The sequence below is a fragment of the Vombatus ursinus genome, unplaced genomic scaffold (assembly GCF_900497805.2).
Source record: "Vombatus ursinus unplaced genomic scaffold, bare-nosed wombat genome assembly UNPS02014832.1, whole genome shotgun sequence".
Taxonomy (NCBI): domain Eukaryota; kingdom Metazoa; phylum Chordata; class Mammalia; order Diprotodontia; family Vombatidae; genus Vombatus; species Vombatus ursinus.
This window is the reverse complement of record NW_020954610.1, coordinates 45703623-45723999: the sequence shown is the minus strand read 5'-3', so window position 1 is coordinate 45723999 and position 20377 is coordinate 45703623. Positions and strand designations below refer to the sequence as shown.

At 41.2% G+C, this 20377-nt stretch overlaps 1 protein-coding gene across 4 annotated transcripts in view; it reads left to right on the top strand.

Annotated features, from left to right (window-relative positions):
- Window positions 1–20377, top strand: part of ABCC1 (ATP binding cassette subfamily C member 1) — a 138693-nt gene that overhangs the window by 98902 nt on the left and 19414 nt on the right. For all 4 annotated transcript variants that reach the window (XM_027839204.1, XM_027839205.1, XM_027839203.1 and 1 more), the window contains 5 exons: window positions 642–819; window positions 9774–9858; window positions 12977–13106; window positions 15200–15407; window positions 19224–19534. In XM_027839204.1, coding sequence (XP_027695005.1) covers window positions 642–819; window positions 9774–9858; window positions 12977–13106; window positions 15200–15407; window positions 19224–19534 — 912 coding nt within the window. The remainder of the gene's footprint in view (window positions 1–641; window positions 820–9773; window positions 9859–12976; window positions 13107–15199; window positions 15408–19223; window positions 19535–20377) is intronic.

Genomic DNA, 20377 nt, shown 5'->3' with positions numbered 1-20377 from the left:
GTGGTACAAGGAGGTAGGAAGTAAGAGTTGGAGAGAGGGAAACCCCTGTCACCTATCTCTCTGTCTCTCTGTCTCTCTCTCTCTCTCTCTCTCTCTCTCTCGTGTTTCCCTTTAGGATTTCTTAGCTTTCCATTTCTTTTTGAGTGTGATTTTAATCATTTTGGTTTGAATCCTTCCTTTGTAAGTCTCCCCAAGATAGTTTTGTCCAACTCTAGCTTGTTTAACAAAAGTCTTCCCATCCCTTATTGCTATAATGATCAATTCATTCATTCTGGATGGCCAAAGGGAGCTTTCTCTTCTAATTTAAGCAAAGATGGTGGTGAGTCCTCAGGGACAAATTTCCATGCCAAGACCTCGATAAGTTGTATAGATTGACTTGTTCTGTAGGGAGAGTGGTAGGCCGTGGAGTTTGAGGTTGGAGGCCAGAAATCAACAGTGGCTTCCTGGAGTAGTGGGAAATGTCTTCCTTCCTGCTTAGCTTTATACTTCAAAATACCTCCTTCCAGACACTGACCCTGATGGCCATTTTCTCTTTTGGTCCATTATGTCCTAGGGCTTTTATAATTGACCATTGTGTGGGAATGGTTGTCTGCATCTAATGGAGTCTAGTCAGGTTTTTGTTGTTGTGTTTGTGTTTTTAGACCCGCATATTGGTAACTCACAGCATCAGCTACCTGCCCCAGGTGGATGTGATCATTGTGATGAGCGATGGTAAGATCTCTGAAATGGGCTCGCACCAGGAGTTGCTGGACCGAGACGGGGCATTTGCAGAGTTCCTCCGAACTTACGCGAACACCGAACAGAACATGGAAGGTGGAGGTAAGAGCAGGGCAAGAAGAGATGCCACCTTGAGGTACCCACTCTCTTCCAGTTTGAAGAGAACCGTTTGCCTCTTTGGCCTCCTTTGTGTGAGAAATGTCAGGAGCGGGTCCAGGTTCTGACTTTTACTTACCAGTGTGGCTTAACCTTTTTACTATTTAATACAGAAATGTCCTCACCATGCTCATGGCCTTTCCTTTCTTCCAGATCAGTAAAGACACAGGACTAGATGACCTTCTCTTAACACACATGTCCTGGTAGCTAACAATTGAGAATCCGTCTCTTCTTGTCTCCCAGATGCCCTAGTCTAGAATATAAGGCTCAGGAAAGTTAGGGAAAGTAAAAGACAGAAATGGAGAAACTTTTTGTGTTCTGGAAGAGTACGAAGCAGAGGAGGCAGCTCTGGACCAGCATGGATGTGTTTCCTGTTATCTTTTTGTATCAGATCTTAGGATGAGGACAGCTTAGAGGGACTTCTAGGGAAAGCCATTGTTCACTCTTTCATTGTTTAATGCCATTTGTGTTAATTCCAAGAAGCTTAGTCCCTGTCTTCTTTTCTTCTCCCTGTCAGGCAAGGTTAAAGTTTGGGTAGTAATTTTTTCCATCCATTTTTGTATTGCTCTGTGCTAACATTCACTCATCAGAGTACCCATAATTTTAGTAGCAAAACTGACATTGTGACCTTTTAAAACTCACATTGTCCAGTTATTCTCAGGCCCTGTATTCACTCTGAGAAATGAGAAGCTATCTGGGTTGCTTTATCTTTGCACCTTAGATTTTTCTAGGGCTCGTGCTTTTGGCTTCTATCTCCCTAGTCTTAGAAGATGATTATTGTTGTTGTTGTTGAGTTGTTTCAGTTATGTCCGACTCTTTGTATGGGATCTTTGTGATCCCACTTGGGGTTTTCTGGACAAATATACTGGAGTGTTTTGCCAGTTCCTTCTCCAGTTTATTTTATGGATGAGGAAACCAGATTAAGTGACTTGCGCAGGGTCACATGGCTAGTTAGTGTCTGAGGCTGGATTTGAATTCAGATCTTCTTGACTCCAGTCCAGGTGCTCTGTCCATTACACCACCTAGCTGACCCCCAGAGGGTGGTAGCAGAGGCTATCTGATCTGTGTTTCATAAGTAAGATTTTGTTAAGATAGTACATAGAACCACATTCTTCCTTTGTTACAACCAGCCACCAACCTTAGATCTCTCAGCAAGTCATCTTGCAGATATCTATGCCTCTGGGAGGCCTCCTGTAAACTGTCCTCAACAGCTGAGACTAGTTGAGGCTATCTCTGGACCTCCAGGATCAAGGAAAGAGTTTTTAAAACCTCCCCTTTGGAAAAAAAAAAACCTTTTGTTAAATCAAGGAGCATTTGTCGTCCCCCTCCCCCCAGCCCCTCCCTCATGAACAAAACCAAAGCCAAGCTCTTCTAACAGATGTGCGGAGCCAAACAAAACAAATTTGACCATTTCCAAATATTACATTTCATCCTGCATCTTGAATGTGTCACCTCTCTGTCAGGAGGTGGGTAGCTTTCCTCCTCATTGGTCCCCTGGCATCATGACTGGTCATTGCATTGATCAGAGTTCAGAGTTAGTCTGTCCTTACGGTGTTACAGTGATTGTCTGAATTGGTCTCCTGGTTCTGTTCACTTCCTTATGTGTCAGGTTTCTCTGAAACTGCTTGTCATTATTTTGTACAGTCCCAAAGTATTCCATTACATTCATATATAACTGTCCTTTTTTGCCATCTGTACAGATTACATCTGTGTTTTTTCCATCCCTTTTGTATTGCTCTGTGCTAACACAATCTGTACAGATTGGCTCGAGTATAATGGTATATGAAAAGAGTCCTGCAATCCAGAAATATGCTCTGTTTTATTCCTTCCAGAGCCACCTAAGCTTTGGCAGTCATTCATGTAGAATGCCGGTTCTTTTTTATTTCTTCACATCATTTATAGTTGATAATTTAAATGTCACCCTAGCACCCAACTATTTAGTCAATTGTTTTTTCAGCCATGTTCAACTTTTGTGACCCCATTTGGGGTTTTCTTGGCAAAGATACTGGAGTGGTTTGCTATTTCCTTCTTTAACTCATTTTACAAATGAAGAACTGAGGCAAACAGGATTAAGTGATTTGCCCAGGGTTGCCCAGCTGGTAAGTGTCTGAGGCTGGATTTGAACTAAGGTTCTCCTGACTCCAAGCCCAGTACACTATCCACTGTACCATATACCTGGCCAGCTCCCAACTCTGCATCTCCCCAATTCAGAGACCAGCGAGGCCTTTCCCCTTTCATTTCTGGAGACAATACAGGGTTTTTCTAACCAGGATTGAAAGGCTTGCTCAGATTCAGCCTGATGTACCTGAATTCTTAATATTATTTTGTTTGCCACCTGAGGAAGAAGCTTTTTTTTCTTTTTGCATTTAATTTTTATTTTTTTTTCTCAATTACATATAAACAAAGTCTTTTAATATGTTTTTTAAAAAACATTTTGAGTTTTGAGGAGGAAACTTTTTTCTGTTTGAATAGCATTTCTTCCAAGCATCCCCATCCTTCTCCCAGGTAACCTGCATTTGTAACCCAGGTTCTTCATCCCTCTCTCTCATCCCATATCCACTCAGTTGCCAACTCACATTATTTCTAACTTCACAGCATTTTTCTTACTTCTCTCCCCTTACACAATCATAGCCCTCCTTCCCTTTCACTTGGACAATTACAACAACTTCCTAATTGTGGTTCCATTTCCCCTCTTCCCAAACCTTCATTCCCATAGCTGCTCAAATGATATTTCCATGGCACAGCCCAAGCAGTCCCCTCCTCCTAAACTCATTGGCTTCTTCCTGCCTGTGAAAAAAAACAAAACTTTGCAGCTAATCCATCCATCAGCAAATACTTATTAAATGCCTCCTAGGTGCCTGGCACTATGCCAGGTGGCTGGAGATAAAAGTACCCAGAATGAAATAATCCCTAATCAGTCCCTCCCATTTTAATGGGAGAAACACTTTTGGGACACCCTACATAAAGTGAATAAATACAATATACAAAATAGTTAAGCACAAGATAGTTTGAGAGGGAAGGCACTAACAATTGAAAGTATCGGAAAGGGCTACATGAAGAAAATGGAGTCTGAGGTTTGTCTTATGGGAAAAGAAGGATTCTGTAGGACAGGATCCCTTCACAAGATGGCTGCAGCCTGATTTATTAGCTTTGTTTTATGGCTAGAAACTTCATTTCCCAACAAAAGCTCTGTTCCAGCCAAATTGGACTACTCGATGTTTCTTAAATTTGACCTTCCTTCTCTCCCTCCACGTGTTGCCGCCAGGCCACAGAATGGCTGAGGGGGAACATTCTTTCTCTTTTGCCTTAGAATCCTTTTTTAGCTTATGTCCCTATTCCTCCTCTGCAAAATATACCCTTATCCTTCTGTTTTACTTCTCCCTTTCTACCTCCACTCTCCTCCTCTTCTCGTTAAATTACTCCTACATCACTTACACATTATAAAAGAATGGAAACTTCTTGAGGGCAGGAACTATTTCATTGTTGTTTCTCTAGTACCTAGCACAGGGCCTTCTACATTTTGGCAGCTTAACAGATAACCATCAAGGGCAGGTTGAAGCAAATTGAATAATGGCCCCCATTGATGGAGTCCTTTTAAATTTTCTAGGGTGCTTTTCCCTTAAGAACCTGGTGACATCGATATAGAGGTGTCATTATCCCTGTTCTGTAGATGGGAACACTGAGATGGAGACTTTTCTCGTGGAAAGTGGCAAAACTAGGACTCCATCTCAGGTCCTCTGACTTAAAATTCAGCGTTCTTCCCTCCACGTCAAGTCCCAGTGATTGATCTCAAAGAAACATGGTACTTTTTTTTTTTTACACATGGCATATGTGTGAGTGTTATCTACCACTTCTTATAAGATAGCATGGAGAAGCGGAAACTGAGGCATAGGTAGGTTGCTTCTTTCAATCATTCTTGGCTTCCCCAACTGCATTTCTTTATATGTTTTCCCTTTAAATGTATTATTTTTGGGGGGAGGGGGTACAAACATTCTTTATTCCATCAGACAGAAAATACAGAAAACACATAAGGATTTATGGTTGCCTTAAAATATTGGTACAGTTCTCCTCTTTTTCCAGGGAGTCCCACCTTCCCCAAGTGCTCTAAAGTTCTCCATATTCATAGCAGTATTCCAGAGAACTTAAGACTCGCCTTAAAAGGAAGTATGCTTAGCAGCCCTGTTTCTCATCAGCCTTGCACTGGCCAGATGATGCACGGTATTGACAGAGGGCAAAGTCTGAGTCTTTGTTCTTCCTCTGTTATGGCTTAGTTGCCCCCAGCTTCTCTGGCCTTAGGGCCTTTTGTGTGATTCCCATCCCTCTCCAAAAGTCCAGTGATACCCAGGGAATCTTCCCATCATTAAGGTTATATAACTTCCCCTTCCATGACTGCCAACTCTTGGGCTGCGAGGTTATACCACTGCCTCTATAAAATTGGGTCCAGGAACTCTCCTCCCTCACTGAGTGGGTGAGAACACATACAGTGCCAATTTGCTTGTTCTCTGAGATTGCTCTAGGGCAAGGGAGGGAGAAGGAATGATTCTCCCCTCCCTCCCAGTTTAGGTCTGCTCTGTTCTACTGTAGTTTTTCCTTCAAAAAATACAGACAAGGGCATCTTTTAGAGACTCAAAAATGACTTTTAAACTTAACTTTCTGTAACTTTTGGTTTTCTCAGCTCTAGGCAAGAAGGCCATGGCAGAGGAGGAAGGTTGGTGTTGCTTGGCTTAGATCTGGCTATAGTGCTTGCAGGTACAAGGCAGTAGTAGACTAGCCTCTATTGTGAGCTGCATGACTGTGACAAAAATACCAGTTAGTTTCTGCTCCTGCTCTCTTCACCTTAAAATAATAATAATAATAATAATGATAAAGCTAAGTGCATTCCTTATTAACGATGACAAAGAAGTATTGATCTTTTGGCTTGAAATAGGCACTCTGTACTCATATTTTTTTTCCTAGGGCACTGACCCAGCCTAGTAAGGCCCTTTCTGATCTTAGCCACCCGCTGCAGACATTAGCTTACTCTCCTAAGAGGTGGAGGCCTCTGGTGGGGTAGGGAGAGGCTGTAGGAGAAGGTAGTCTCAGGTGAAGTTTTGAGTGGCTAGTTGAAAGAGGGTTTAATTATATAGCCTTCTTCAAGTAGAGATGTGCACTTGATTGTCTTTGAACTTCTGGGTTTGACGGAAGGATGGCATGGGATTAAAGCAACTCTCTCACTGAACCTCCTGAGGACATTCCTTCTGAAGAGTCAAAGCAGCAACTGGAGGATGTTTGGAAGGGTCACCCTGTCTGTCATATGTTCAGAGATAGTCTGGTTGCTGGGGTCCTTCTCTGGTGCCCTGCGTATGGCCCAGTTCTCATCATTAAGTTCACGTTACCTGCCTTTTGGTACTTGATACACGCCGCAAGAAGGGAACTGATTTCAGCCTTGAAGAGATTGTTATTGGTGTTTTTTATAAAAATTTTATTGATATCCTTCGTTTTCATGTCACCTAAATTTTCCCATGTCTCCCTTTCCCTCTGCCTTCCCAGAAATCCATCCCTTATTGCAAAGAATTTTTTATAAGAAAAAATTAGAAGAGGAAAAAGATTTTTTTTTTAAATCAGCAAAACTTCAATCAGTACATTGAAAGAAATCTGACAGTATATGCAGTGTTCCATACCTGTGGACTTCCCCCCCTGTAGAGTTGTGGGGAGATGTCTTCTCATATTTCTTTCTTGTGGCCACACTTGTTCTTTGTAATTTCACAATATTCATTTTTGATTATTTTCTAGTTATTTTTCTTTGTATTATGGTAATTTGGTTATTTGAAAAGGAAGGCTTCCAGCAGATTAGTTTTCCTCTAGACCCAGTAAAAGATAAAATATGTGTTGTTAGTAAGACCAATGGAATGTAAGCAACTTGAGGGCGGAGACTCTCTGTCTCATTGTAGTATTTTTATCTCCAGGGCCTCCTACTATGCATGATACATAATAGGTGCTTATAAATGTTTATTGGTTGACTGATGGGAGGGAGGGAGCAGGGATTGAGAGGAGGAAGTAAAGCCGGAATGTCTGCCTGAGGAGGAATATATCCCTTGCTCTCTCCGACCTATTGGATCCCAACAACATCAGGCCAGCTTTCTTTCTTTTATAGAGCAGGTATCCCAAAGGCTGTCCAACTGGCCATCAGAGGACCACCTCATATATTCTAGTGCTCAAAGCCTTTTGCTGTTAGCAAAGCGTCCTTAAAATAGCAACATTTTCTTTCCAGAAATCGACTTAGATCTTGATGTGGCCTTTGTGTCACAGCTAGGGAAATTATACATGGCTGTCCCAAGACAAAATGCCTTGTAGGTTTTGTAAGAAGATTCACTTTGATGGTCTCCATCGGCCAACCCTCCACCTCTAGACAAAGGCCTATCTGATCTAGCTCCTCTTTACTTGAACAGGGAAGTTTCCAGTGGTTGGAGTGAGGGTATAATTTGTTTCCTGTATAGGCAGTACCCAGAATAAAGGTGTATCTTACTGCAAGCAAACCCTATATATGAGATCTGATTTGTCAGAAGGATTAACCAAATTGGGTACCTTGGGACTACTCAACCATCCAACAGTGACAACTAATAATAATATATTTTGTGTAGAACTGTAAGATTTATAGAATGCCTTCCTTACAACAACCCTGTGAGGCAGATAGTTTAAATATTTTTTTTAGGTTTCTTTTTTTTTAAATTTTTTTTCATTAATTTATTTTGATTTATTAACAATCACTTCCATAAGCTTTTGAGTTTTAAATTTTTCTCTTTCTCCCTTCTCCCCTCCTTCCCCAAGATGGCATACAATCTGATATAGGCTATACATATTCATTCCTATTAAACATATTTTCATATTAGTCATGTTGTAAGGAAAAATTAGAACCAATAGGAGGAATCATCAGAAAGAGGAGATAAAACAAAACTGAAGAAAAAAATAGCAAATAGTATGCTTCAATCTGCATTCAAATTCCATAGTTCTTTCTTTAGATGTGGGTAGTGTTTTCCATCATGAGACCTTTGGAGATGCCTTAGATCCTTGCATTGCTGAGAAGGGCTAAATCTTTCAACATTAGTCATCGCACAACGTCACTGTTACTGTGTACAACGTTCTCCTGGTTCTGCTCACTTCACTCAGCATCAGTTCATACAAGTCTTTCTGGGTTTTTCTGAAATTTGACTGCTCATCATTTCTTACAGCACAATAGTATTCCATTACATTCATATACCTCAGCTTGTTCAGCCACTCCCCAGTTGATGGGCATCCCTCAATTTCCAATTCTTGGCCACCACAAAAAGAGCTGCTATAAATATTTTTATACATGTGGGTCCTTTTCCCATTTGTATGATGTCTTTGGGATACAGACCTAGAAGTGCTATTGCTGGGTCAAAGGATATGCACATTTTTATAGCCCTTTGGGCATAGTTCCAAATTGCTCTCCAGAATGGTTGGATCGGTTCACAACTCCACCAACAATGCATTAGTGTTCCAATTTTCCCACATCTTCTCCAACATTTGTCATTTTCCTATTTTGTCATGTTGGCCAGTCTGATAGGTCAGTAGCTTAAATGTTATTACTTGTATGAACTTCAGGTAAGTCAGTAAGCCCCGTCATATCTCTGAGTCTCAGTTTCCCCATCCATAAAATTAGGATATTGGATTAGGTGATCCCTTCAGTTCTTCCCACCTCTAAATCCTATGTAAACTTTTTTTTATTTAAACAAGCCTATGATTCAATTAATTTAAGAGACACTCAATGGGGAAAGTCTGCCAGTACAGATTTGGCACCTCCTCTGCAGGTTATAGGCTTAGAGAATTTCCTGGGACACTGACAAGGTAAGTGATTGGCTCAGGGTCACACCTTAAGTTTGTGTCAGAGGTGGGAATGAAAGCTAGTTCTTCCTGACTCCAAGATTAGCTCTATAATCCTGTTCTTTTCATTTTTTTTTTTTTTAAATAAAACCGAGCCTCAGAGAGGTCAAAGTGACTTGCCTAAAGCCAAAGAACAACTAAACTTCAGATTCAGACCCAGGTCTGTCGACTCCCAGGGCGGTTCTGTTGCTCCTGTTCTATACCAGCTATTTGCTTTACATCGAAGTTCACTTAAATAGCAGGATCCCCTGGTGTCTTTCAAATATAAATCCCTTGACCAAAAATTCAATTCACACCAAGTTTTTAGAAACACATCTTTTGAGTACAGCCTCTTTTGCTCTTTTTTTAAAAAAATTTTTTTTTTAGGCAATTGAGATTAAGTGACTTGGCCAGAGTCACACAGCTAGTAAGTGTCAAGTGTTTGGTCTGAGGCCGGATTTGAACTCAGGTCCTCCTGACTTCAGGACCGGTGCTCTATACACTGCGCCACCTCGCTGCCCCCTCTTTTGCTCTTAACAGGTTATTGTTATTTTTTTTTTTTTGAGGCCATCCGGGTTAAATAACTTACCCAGGGTCACACAGCTAGTAAGTGTCTGAGTCTGGTCCTTCTGACTCCAGGGCCAGTGCCCTATCCATTGTACCACCTAGCTGCCCCTCATAAGGGCTTATCTAAAGCAGAGGGACCTGCACCACTCCTAATGGAAGCCTGAACCAGATTAAAAAGTAGTTGGTAAATATTTAATAAAATATATTACAACTTAGGTAATGTCGATTTTGTGGTTTTCAGAGTCATTGTGTGGCCAGCAGGGATCTATTTTCTATTTAAGTTTGACACTATTGATATAAAGCATTATGTAAGGTGTCTCAAAAGCCTCATTGCAGTTTTAAAGATTTTAACATAACAAAGAATTTTGGAATACCCTATGGAGTGTGAATAGACCCACCCCAGGGACCTCTGCAATATTTATCAGGCTTTTTGAATCCATTCAATCTGCCTCTCCTCCTCATTGGGTTAACAGATACCAATGGTCCAGCCGTGAAGGAAATAAAGCAAATGGAGAATGGAGTCCTGATAACTGAAACCTCAGAAAAACAGCTAAAGAGGTAGGGCTGTGTGTGTGTGTGTGTGTGTGTGTGTGTGTGTGTGTGCATTGGTAAATGTCCCTGGAGTTTCTCTGCCCTTTTTTCTCACTGACCTGAAAGAGGAGCATGATGCCACCCTCATGGCTTAAGCTACCAAAAAAGGCCTTTGGTTGGCCCAGGCCAGTGGAAGGGGCTGGCGTTCATTGTCATCTTGTTTTTTCTGCCTCTCACAACTTTATAAGTTCACCCATCTCTCAGGTTCAGACTGATCAGCCACAGTCTCTTCCTGGCAGAATGGCATGGCTTATATGCCTCATATTTTTGCAGTAAGTCCATCCTCCTTGACACCGAGGTTCCCTACATGGCATGGATTCTTGGGCCATTTGGCTTGAGTTGTGAAATTTGAAACAACAGGGTCACGAAGGAGCTTGAGAGCAAGCTCGGGATGTTTACTTTTAGCCAGCTAATAGAGAACAGCCGGCTGATAGGTCACAAATTCACTGGCGGTTACCTGATATGACCTGGGGCTCCTAGGAATTGCTTTATTTTAACAAACCAAAAAAATAAAAACGAGCACATGGGAAGAGCATGGTTGTTTTGAACACATCTTCCAGGCGCTTTCCTGATAACCATTCAGCTGAGGAGGACTTGTGCTCTGACGTACTCCATCATATCTTGAGGAACCTTTCCCTTCAGAGTTTATGCATCTGTCCATCCATCATTGGGCATTTTGGGGAAAGGTATGCAGGATGCCTGTTGTAGTCCTGGGAGTTAAGCAGCTTAATAAAGAAGAGGCATGTTGGTATCTGTCCTTGAGGAGTTAACCATCTAGACAAGGGGATATCAACACTAGAAATAGGTGCATATGATTATAATAAGGATAGTAGGACATTCCAAGGTGGAAGGGAGGTCAGGGATAGTGCAAGGTCAAAGTACAAGTGGAGGGAGTAGGCTTTGAGCTGTCACCCCAGCTAACTTTGTGAAGCTTCCCATGACTGAGAGGATTTCTACTTTCTCAGTGAGGAAACATTGGCTTTTGCAGGCCTTACTCTGCCAGAAGACCTGATTTTTCAGTTTTCATGTTTGGGATGGGAGTGTGGCTCTAATCTACTCTGGGGATCCCCAAACAGTTTGGGAACTTTTTGTCCGAGAGGGCAAAGCTTGTTTATTCTCTCTCCAATCATTTAGTCAAGCAAGGGTTTATTCAGTTTATTTCCTGAACGTCCTTAGCTGCTGTTGCTTCCCCATTCCGTTGTATTTCAAAAAATACCTTGTATTTGCCAATTATATGCCTATCTACATTCTTGTTGTCTTCCCTGAAGCAAAGTGCAAGGAATTGTTTTACTTTTGTCTTCATTTCCCCAGACCCTAACATAGTACCTGGCTGTGTTTCAGGACCTGCTAGGCACTAGGGATACAGACAAAAATGTAATGCTCCTTGACTGTAAGAAGCTTACATTCTACACGTGCACATATCTGAAGGTTCCAGCTGCTTAGTAATAATATGTCATTCACTTTCTTGAATTTTTGGAGGATTCCCCCCCACAACTCTTTGTCAATTCCCTCAAAAGAAATTGAAGCAGTTATGATGGATATGAGATCACCAGGCCTCACGGGTGTCTTGAGAGAGAGGAAGAGGCATATCTGTTTCATAGATCAGATTGTTTAAATATTTATTTAGATGCCATTAATGTATAAGGAAATGTGCTATGAGAGATGCAAAGATAGGTAAGACACAGTCCCTACCTTTAAGGAGCTTACATTCCAGTAGGGGCGATTTTAGTTTTGCAATAATGTTGCAGCGTTTTGCAGTAACCATAATATGGGACTGTATGTAGTAAGCATCATGACTATGCTTTACTGGGGGAGGAAGGAGAGACAGGGAACAGTGGCACAAGGAGGTGAGCTTACACCAGCTTGAGTATCTGAACTCCCTGACAAGAATGCCTTTGGTGTAAAAGATGACAGAGTTAGAGAGTGGAAGGGACTTCAGTGACCGTCGAATTCAACCCAACTGTTTGATTTGTCCCAGCACTTACTTGCCTGATGTTTATCTCACCCTGGTCCTTTCCTGGGCTCCCTTGTAGTGTTACTGAGTTTCACTAGAGAGATGGATTGGTTTGACAGGTTGCCAGCAAACAGATACATAGCCATAGCCATGCAGCTTGTGTTTTCCTAAGTTGAGTTTCAAATATACCCTCTAATAAGAGCCAAGGAAAATGCATTTTGAAAAACCACAGATGAAACTTTGGGCACGGTGGCTTTGACCAGAGGGAGTTGTTCTCTCCAGAAGTAATAATAACGATAGCTAACATCTATATATATATATATAAATGTTTGTTGTTATTGTTTGGACAACTTGGTGGCACAGTGGATAGAGTGCTGGGCCTGAAGTCAGGGAAGACTCATCTTCTTGAGTTCAAATCTGGCCTCAGACACTTAATAGCTGTGTGACCCTGGGTAAGTCACTTAAGCCTGTTTGCCTCAGTTTCCTCATCTGTAAAATGAGCTGGAGAAGGGAATGGCAAACCACTCCAGTATCTTTGCCAAGAAAACCCCAAATGAGGTCATGAAGAGTTGGACATGACTGAAACAACTGAACAATAACAACAACAACAAACATATATATAGCACTTACTATGTGCCAGGCACTATGCTGGAGTAGAAATATGGGATACTTCCCAGATGGCCAGGTTCAAGCCTTATCTAGTCCCGGCAGAATGTAAGCTCTTTTAGGACAGACACAATTTATTGTTCATTTTTGTCTTTGTGCATATTAGGCATTTAATACATACTTGTTAGATTGGATTGGATTTTAAAAATAAGCTATAGGAGTGCTGATGAGGGAGTGATTAATTTCTGAGAAATCCAAGGTTCAGGTACAGTGGCAGAGCTGGACCAAAACCCACATCTCCTGACCCCCAGGTCAGTATGCCGGCCACTTAGATCAAATCTTCTTGTTCAAGTTTGCTCTCTGCTCAGAGACTTTGCTCTTTTGGATCGTAGAACCCTGGCGCAGGCAGTGTGGCTGTTCTTGCTCTTAGTGAAATTTCTCATCTAGTGTGCGCTCATGTAGGTCCTGGGGCTCAGGCTCCATCTGTGACTACAAAGATTTGACTCTCTGTGTTGTTTTCTCTAGACAGGTCAGTAACTCCTCCTCCTATAGCACAGAGCCTATGAAGCATGGCAGCACAGCCGACATGCGGAAATCTGAAGCAGAGAAGGATGCCTGGAAGCTGATGGAGGCTGATAAAGCCAAGACCGGGCAGGTAAAATCCAAGTGTTCTTACCCTGCCTGCCCTTTGCTGATCAATCAGCTGCTAGTCTTTTAGCAATTTTTGTAATAGCATCAGTTTTTGACCTTGCTTGCTTAAAGAAAGGGAGGTGGAAATAGTGTTATCTCAGATTTAAAAAATATTTTGTTTTCATTTGTTTCATTTGTCCAGCTCTTCATGACCCCATTTGGGGTTTTCTTGGCAAAGATACCGGAATGGTTGGCCATTTCTTTCTCCAGCTCATTTTACAGATGAGGAAACTGAGGGAAGCAGGGTTAAGTGACTAGCCCAGGGTCATACAGCTAGTAAGTATTTGAGGCCAGATTTAACTTAGGTATTTCCGCCTCTGGGCCCAACATTCTATCCACCTTGCCACCTAGCTGCCCCAGATTTTAAATTTTACGGATTTAAAAATCTGTACTATGTTTAAAGCTATCCTGGAGTGCCACCACTTCTCCTTGCTCTTACTGACCCATTGACAGTGATGCCGGTGAGGGAGAAAATAACTCCCAAATCAGAAAAAAAGGGTAAATAGAGTAAGAGAAGGAGGCAATAGGTCTTTGACTATTCAAAGTTGGAAAAGGACCTTAGAGTTCATCTGGTTTAATGTCTTTATTTTATAGGTGAGAAAACTGAGGCCCAGAGGGCTAAATTCACTCTCCCATTGTTGTAAAGTTAGTCTTTATCCCATTAACCTTTCTAGTATTCAATTTTGCCACTCTCACATTGGCTGCTCCCAGAGATAGGAGAATAGTGCCCTTAAGTCAGATACTGCTTTTGCTGTAGTGGTGACAATAGGCACTTAGCCTCCAAGCCTCAGTTTCCTCACATTGTAAAGTAGAGATAATGTTTATACATGGGATTGGTAAGGTAAATCACTCTCCAAATGTGACCTAGGGATGTCTGTTATTAAAGGTTGTGAGAAAGCCCTGTCCACAAAGTGTCCCCTGTCAGTGGGGCTTGGTTTCACACATTGAAAGATGGTACCCAAGGATGGGTTGAGTAGAAAGTGAAGAGATGGGAGATTGGAAAGGGAGAACTTTGAGATCTATCTCAACATTGTAGCTACCTTCTTTACTCCATGATGTTTTTGTTGGGAAGCTGACCTCCAGATTGCTATTCCTTTCATCTCAAGCTGTCTTCCAAGAACTTTGAGATGATGAGCCAATTCCATTCTTTCCTTTTGCCCACCAGTCTTCCCTCTGCTTTTTTCTTGCCTTCCAGCTCAAAGCCTTCCTAGGGAGTCAGGTCACCAGCAGCAAACAATTACACCTCCCTCCTTGCTGCTTTTTAACTTCTATGTCTGTCAAAGGAGACAGAGATAAGAGACTGAAATGTCCGGTTTAGGTTACAGTAATTCCCTTCTGAGTCACTGTATTTCCTTGCCTTATATAGTGTATAATAAAAATGTGTGGGGAAGGTGGGGACTACTAACTGTACGATTCTCAGGAAAGATAGCATAGCATGCTGAACCAAACCAGGTCATAAGGAAATAGAAGCTTTTTCTGAGTGACTGGGAGTAACACGAGTGCTATAGAACTTAATTGATCAGTCAACCCGTGAGTGTCTTTGACGTCTTACTGAGGATTCACTATTGCACTAGGCTCTGTAGTGGTGTAAAACATGGTTTCTACCCTCTATCTAGTTGAGGAGACAAGCTTAACAGACATGAAACAACAGTTAATAATACAAGACAATATAATCATGCTACGTGCTAGGTCAAAGACTCTGTGTACTGTCGGAATTCTGCCCAGAAGGAGAGCAGTGTGGGCTGGAGTAGTAAGGGAAGGTTCCTGGAAGAGGCTCAGACATATGCCAAGCTTTAGAGGCTGAACAAAATTGGAAGAGGTTGAAGAGAGAGGAGAGAATGTTTTATTTGAGGGAAACAGTGACAGTGGAGGCGGGGAGGGCCTTGCTGACATAGGGTCACTGGCTTAGGCTCACTCTAGGACCTGGTTCTAGAACCATGACTTGGTCCTCAGCTGCCTGCTAAGGCTGTATAGGTTTTGGGGGAAAGTGAGTGACATCCTATATTTTTGTTTTTTGTTTTAATTTTGTAAAGTGGTTTTTCTCCCTTGTGTTTTTAGGTAAAGCTGTCAGTGTACTGGGATTATATGAAAGCTATTGGACTTTTTATCTCTTTTCTGAGCATCTTCCTTTTTGTCAGTAACCATGTAGCCGCCTTGGCTTCCAACTACTGGCTTAGCTTATGGACCGATGATCCCGTGGTCAATGGGACACAGCAGCACACGGATGTCCGGCTAGGTGTGTATGGAGCGCTGGGCATTTCTCAAGGTGAGCCTGCCAAGATCCCGTATCCCTGAGTTAGAAGATTTTTGCCTCCTCTTGTTATCCTGTTGAAGCCAGTATTGGAAGGGTGATGAAAAGAATAGGGGTGCTCATTGTTTTTCAGATTTGGGGGGTTTTTTGGTTTTGTTTTTCATATTTTAAAACTGAACTAGTTACTTTTCACTGCAGTACTCTGAGATGGGTAGAAAGGAAGGTTCTCCTATGCCTGTTTTAGAAATGAGAAAGCTTGGGCAGCTAGGTGGCGCAGTGGATAGAGCACTGGCCCTGGATTCAGGAGGACCTGAGTTCAAATCTGGCCTCAGACACATAACGCTTACTAGCTTAGTGACCATGGGCAAGTCACTTAACCCCATTGCCTAACCAAAAAAAAAAAATGAGGAAGCTTAAAGTCAGAATATTAATAAGAACCATTTATTGATAAAGAAGTGACTGTGTCTGTTGAATTACGCTACATCTCTGTAGCAAGGACAAATGGAGTCTCCTTATTTTTTTTCTTATTATTTTGCTTAATCAGAAAGGGAAAAACTACTCAAAGGGGACTTCAGCAAGTGAGTCTGACTGTTACATCCATGGAGATTTTTTAAAAAATTAAATTTCATCCATAGAATTTAAGTGAAAGTTAAAGGTAGAACTCTCACCTCCCCAGTAGCTTTCTTTTCAATCTCCTGGAGAGTCCCAAATCCCTCTTGGTCTTTAGATGTCTTCCTAGAATTAGGGAGGTTAATGTTTCGGATGGCATCCTTCATACAAAATTTGTTGTTGTTGTTCAGTCATTTCAGTTGTGTCTGACTCTTCATGACTCCATTTGGGGTTTTCTTGACAAAGATACCTGAGTGGTTTGCCATTTCCTTTTCTAGATATGTGGAGGTCTGTCATTTGACAGATGAGGAACTGAAGCAAACCAGGTTAAGTGACTTGCCCAGGGTCACACATCTAGGAAGTGTCTGGATTTGATTCGGGTCTTTCTGACTCCAGGCCCAGCACACAATCCACTATACCACCTACCTACCCTCATACAAAATACTCTCTTCCCAAGGAATGTATGTAGGTTGCTAGAGTTATTATTTAAGTTTATGGTCTCTATACATAGAAGAATATAAGAAAATAGTTTTTGTTTTATTTTTCATTTTGTTTTTAAATGTGAAGTGCATTCCTTTTTTTTTTTTTTTTTTTTTTGGTGAGGCAGTGGGAGTTAAGTGACTTGCCCAGAGTCAGACATCTACTGAGTTTTATGTGTCTGAGGCTGTGGTTGTCCTGACTCCAGGGCTGGTGCTCTATCCACTGCACCACTTAGCTGCCCCAAAGTCCATTCTTTTTTTTTTCATCTTTATCTTTTATTTTTTATTAATTTATTTTGATTTATCAATAATCACTTCCATAAACTTTTGAGTTTAAAATTTTTCTCCACCTCCCTCCTCTCCTCCGTTCCCAAAACGGCATGCAATCTGATACAGGCTTTACATATATATTCCTATTAAACATATTTTCATATTAGTCATTTTGTAAGGAAGAATTAGAACCAATAGGAGGAACCACAAGAAAGAAGAAAAAGAAAAAGAGAGACAGAGAGAGAGAGCCAATAGTATGTTTTAATCTGCATTCAGACTCCATATCTCTTTTTATGGATGTGGATAGCATTTTCCGTCATAAATCTTTCTTAGACCCTTGCATTGCTGAGAAGTCTATCAAAGTTAGTCATCTGTACAACATGGCTGTTACTGTGTACAACGTTCTCCTGGTTCTTCTTACTTCACTTAGCATCAGTCCATACAAGTCTTCCCAGGTTTTTCTGAAGTCTACTTGCTCATCATTTTTTATAGCACAATAGTGTCCCATTACATTCACATACCATGGCGAGTTCAACTATTCCCCAATTGATGGGCATTCCCTCAATTTCCAATTCTTGGCCACCATATAAAGAGCTGCTATAAATATTTTTGTACATATGGGTCCATTTCCCATTTTTATGATCTCTTTGGGATACAGCCCTAGAAGTGGTATTGTTGGGTCAAAGGTTACGCACATTTTTATAGCCCTTTGGGCATAGTTCCAAATTGTTTTTCAGAATGGTTGGATGAATTCACAGCTCCACCAACAATGCATTAGTGTTCCAATTTTCCCACATCTTCTCCAACATTTATCATTTTTCTGTTTTGTCACGTTAGCCAATCTGATAGGTGTAATGTGGTACCTCAGAGCTGTTGTAGTTTGCATTTCTCTAATCAATAGTGATTTAGAGCATTTTTTCATATGACTGTAGATGGCTTTAATTTCTTCATCTGAAAACTGCCATTCATATCCTTTGACCATTTATCAATTGGGGAATGACTTGTATTCTTATAAATTTGACTGGCCCTGAAGTCAGGAGCACCTGAGTTCAAATCCGGCCTCAGACCAAACACTTGTCACTTACTAGCTGTGTGACCCTGGGCAAGTCACTTAACCCCAATTGCTTTAAAAAATAAATAAATAAATGAATAGAAAATAAATTTGACTTAGTTTTCTATGTATTTTAGAAATGATGCCCTTATCAGATACACTAGTTGTAAAAATTCTTTCCCAGTTTTCTGCTTCCCTCCTAATCCTGGTTGCATTGGCTTTGTTTGTGCAAAAACTTTTCAATTTAAATTCAAATCAAATTATCCATTTTGCATTTCATAATGTTCTCCTGTTTGGTCATAAATTCTTCTGTTCTCCATAAATCTGACAGGTAAACCATTCGTTGCTCTCCCAGATTGCTTATAGTATCAGTCTTTATATCTAAATCATGAACCCATTTTGACTTTATTTTGGTATATGGTGTGAGGTTTTGGTCTATGCCTAGTTTCTGCCATACTCTTTTCCAGTTTTCCCAGCAGTTTTTGTCAAATAGTGAGTTCTTATCCCAGAAGCTGGGGTCTTTGGGTTCATCAAATAGTGGATTAGTATAGTTATTGTCTACTGTGTCTTGCATACCTAACCTATTCTATTGATCTGTTACTCTGTTTCTACCAGTGCCAAATAGTTTTGATGATTTGCTGCTTTATAATACAATTTAAGATCTGGGATGGCTAGGCCACCTTCCCCTGCATTTCTTTTCATCAGTTTCCTTGATATTCTAGACATTTGGTTATTCCAAATGAATCTTGTTATTATTTTTTCTAGCTCTATAAAATAATTTTTTGGTAGTTTGATTAGTAGGGCACTGAATAAGTAGATTAGCTTACATAGAATTGTCATTTTTATTATATTAGTTCGGCCTACCCATGAGCAACTGATGTTTTTCCAGTTATTTAGATCTGACTTTATTTGTGTGAAAAGTGTTTTGTAATTGTGTTCATATAGTTCCTGGGCTTGTTTTGGTATGTAGACTCCTAAATATTTTATAATGTCTATAGTAACCCCAAGTCCATTCTTGAGCTATTTCTCAGACTCTTAAGGGAGGCCCCCATGTGACAGGGAAAGAGACAACCCAACTGACAAGTAACATCTGAGGAAGTCTAAGACCTAGTGAAATGGTGCAACCTACTCAGCAGCAGATCTTGATAAAGTTAAAAAGCTCTCATCGTTTCTGGTTTCTCATAAGTCAGTCAATTAATAAGCAGTCAGTAAACGTTTTGTTAAGTGCCTCCTATGTGCCAGGCACTGTGCTAAGCACTGGAGATACAAAGGAAGGCAAAAAAAACCAGCGTCTATTCTCAAGGAGCTCACAGTCTAACTTGGGATACAGCATGTAAACATATAAATTATAGACAAACCAGTGTAGGTGATCTCTGTCCTTTGCTGGACTGATCTCCTGAATGATGGCATGGTATGTTCTAGGTATTGCAGTATTTGGCTACTCGATGACAGTATCCATTGGGGGCATCTTAGCTTCCCGCCGCCTGCATCTGGACCTGCTCCACAATGTCCTCCGGTCCCCCATGAGCTTCTTTGAACGAACACCCAGTGGGAACCTCGTGAATAGATTCTCCAAGGAGATGGATACAGTGGACTCAATGATTCCCCAGATCATCAAGATGTTCATGGGATCCCTGTTCAATGTCATTGGTGCCTGTATAATCATATTGCTGACCACGCCCATTGCTGCTATCATCATCCCCCCCCTTGGCCTCATCTATTTCTTCGTACAGGTAAGTAGCAAGAAGTTTGTGTCATGTTACACTTAGAACAATAGAATGGAACTGGAGTTGTAGGCTGAGCTGTGTTGCAAAACCAGACAAGGCTCCATTTCATCCTTAGTAATCAGGGATCATTGTCTTGACGTGCAGGCTCATGACTAGTGGTATCAAACTTAAAGATAAATGATTCCCTGTGGGCCTCATCTTGACCTGGAAAACCAGAGATTAACATTATCTGGGTTTTATGGTATTTCAATTTACTTTGTTGAACATTTCCCACTTGTAATTTAATCTGGTTTAGGCCCCACTCAAAAGTGTTGCTGGCTGCCAGTTTGGCACCTTTGTTTACGACGAGAAGAATTCTCCAGAGCCTTACTTTTTTTTTTTAAAGGCAGTTGGAGTTAAGTGACTTGCCCGGAGTCACACAGCTAGTAAGTGTCAAGTGTTTGGTCTGAGGCTGAATTTGAGCTCAGGTCCTCCTGACTTCCACTGTGCCACCTAGCTGCCCCCCCCCCCCCCAGGGCCTTACTTTGAGGATCAGATAAAAATATCCCAGAAAATGCTTTAGAAAATGTAAAGTCTTATCCAAAAGCAAGATATAACAAGATTTAAGTTTTCCATTTCCTTTACCATAGGATGTTATAGAGTTCCCCGCACTAAGAGGGAGGAAGGTTGTGTGCTGGGGAGTAAAGTAACAGGCAGTGGTTTGGACTGATGTGGGACCTAAAAAAATAGTGAGTAGAGGTGGGTTGCTAGTCACTATAGTTAGGAATTTGGGGGTGAAATAGACCAGATAATCCTTTTGTAAACACACACACACACACACACACACACACACACACACACACACACACA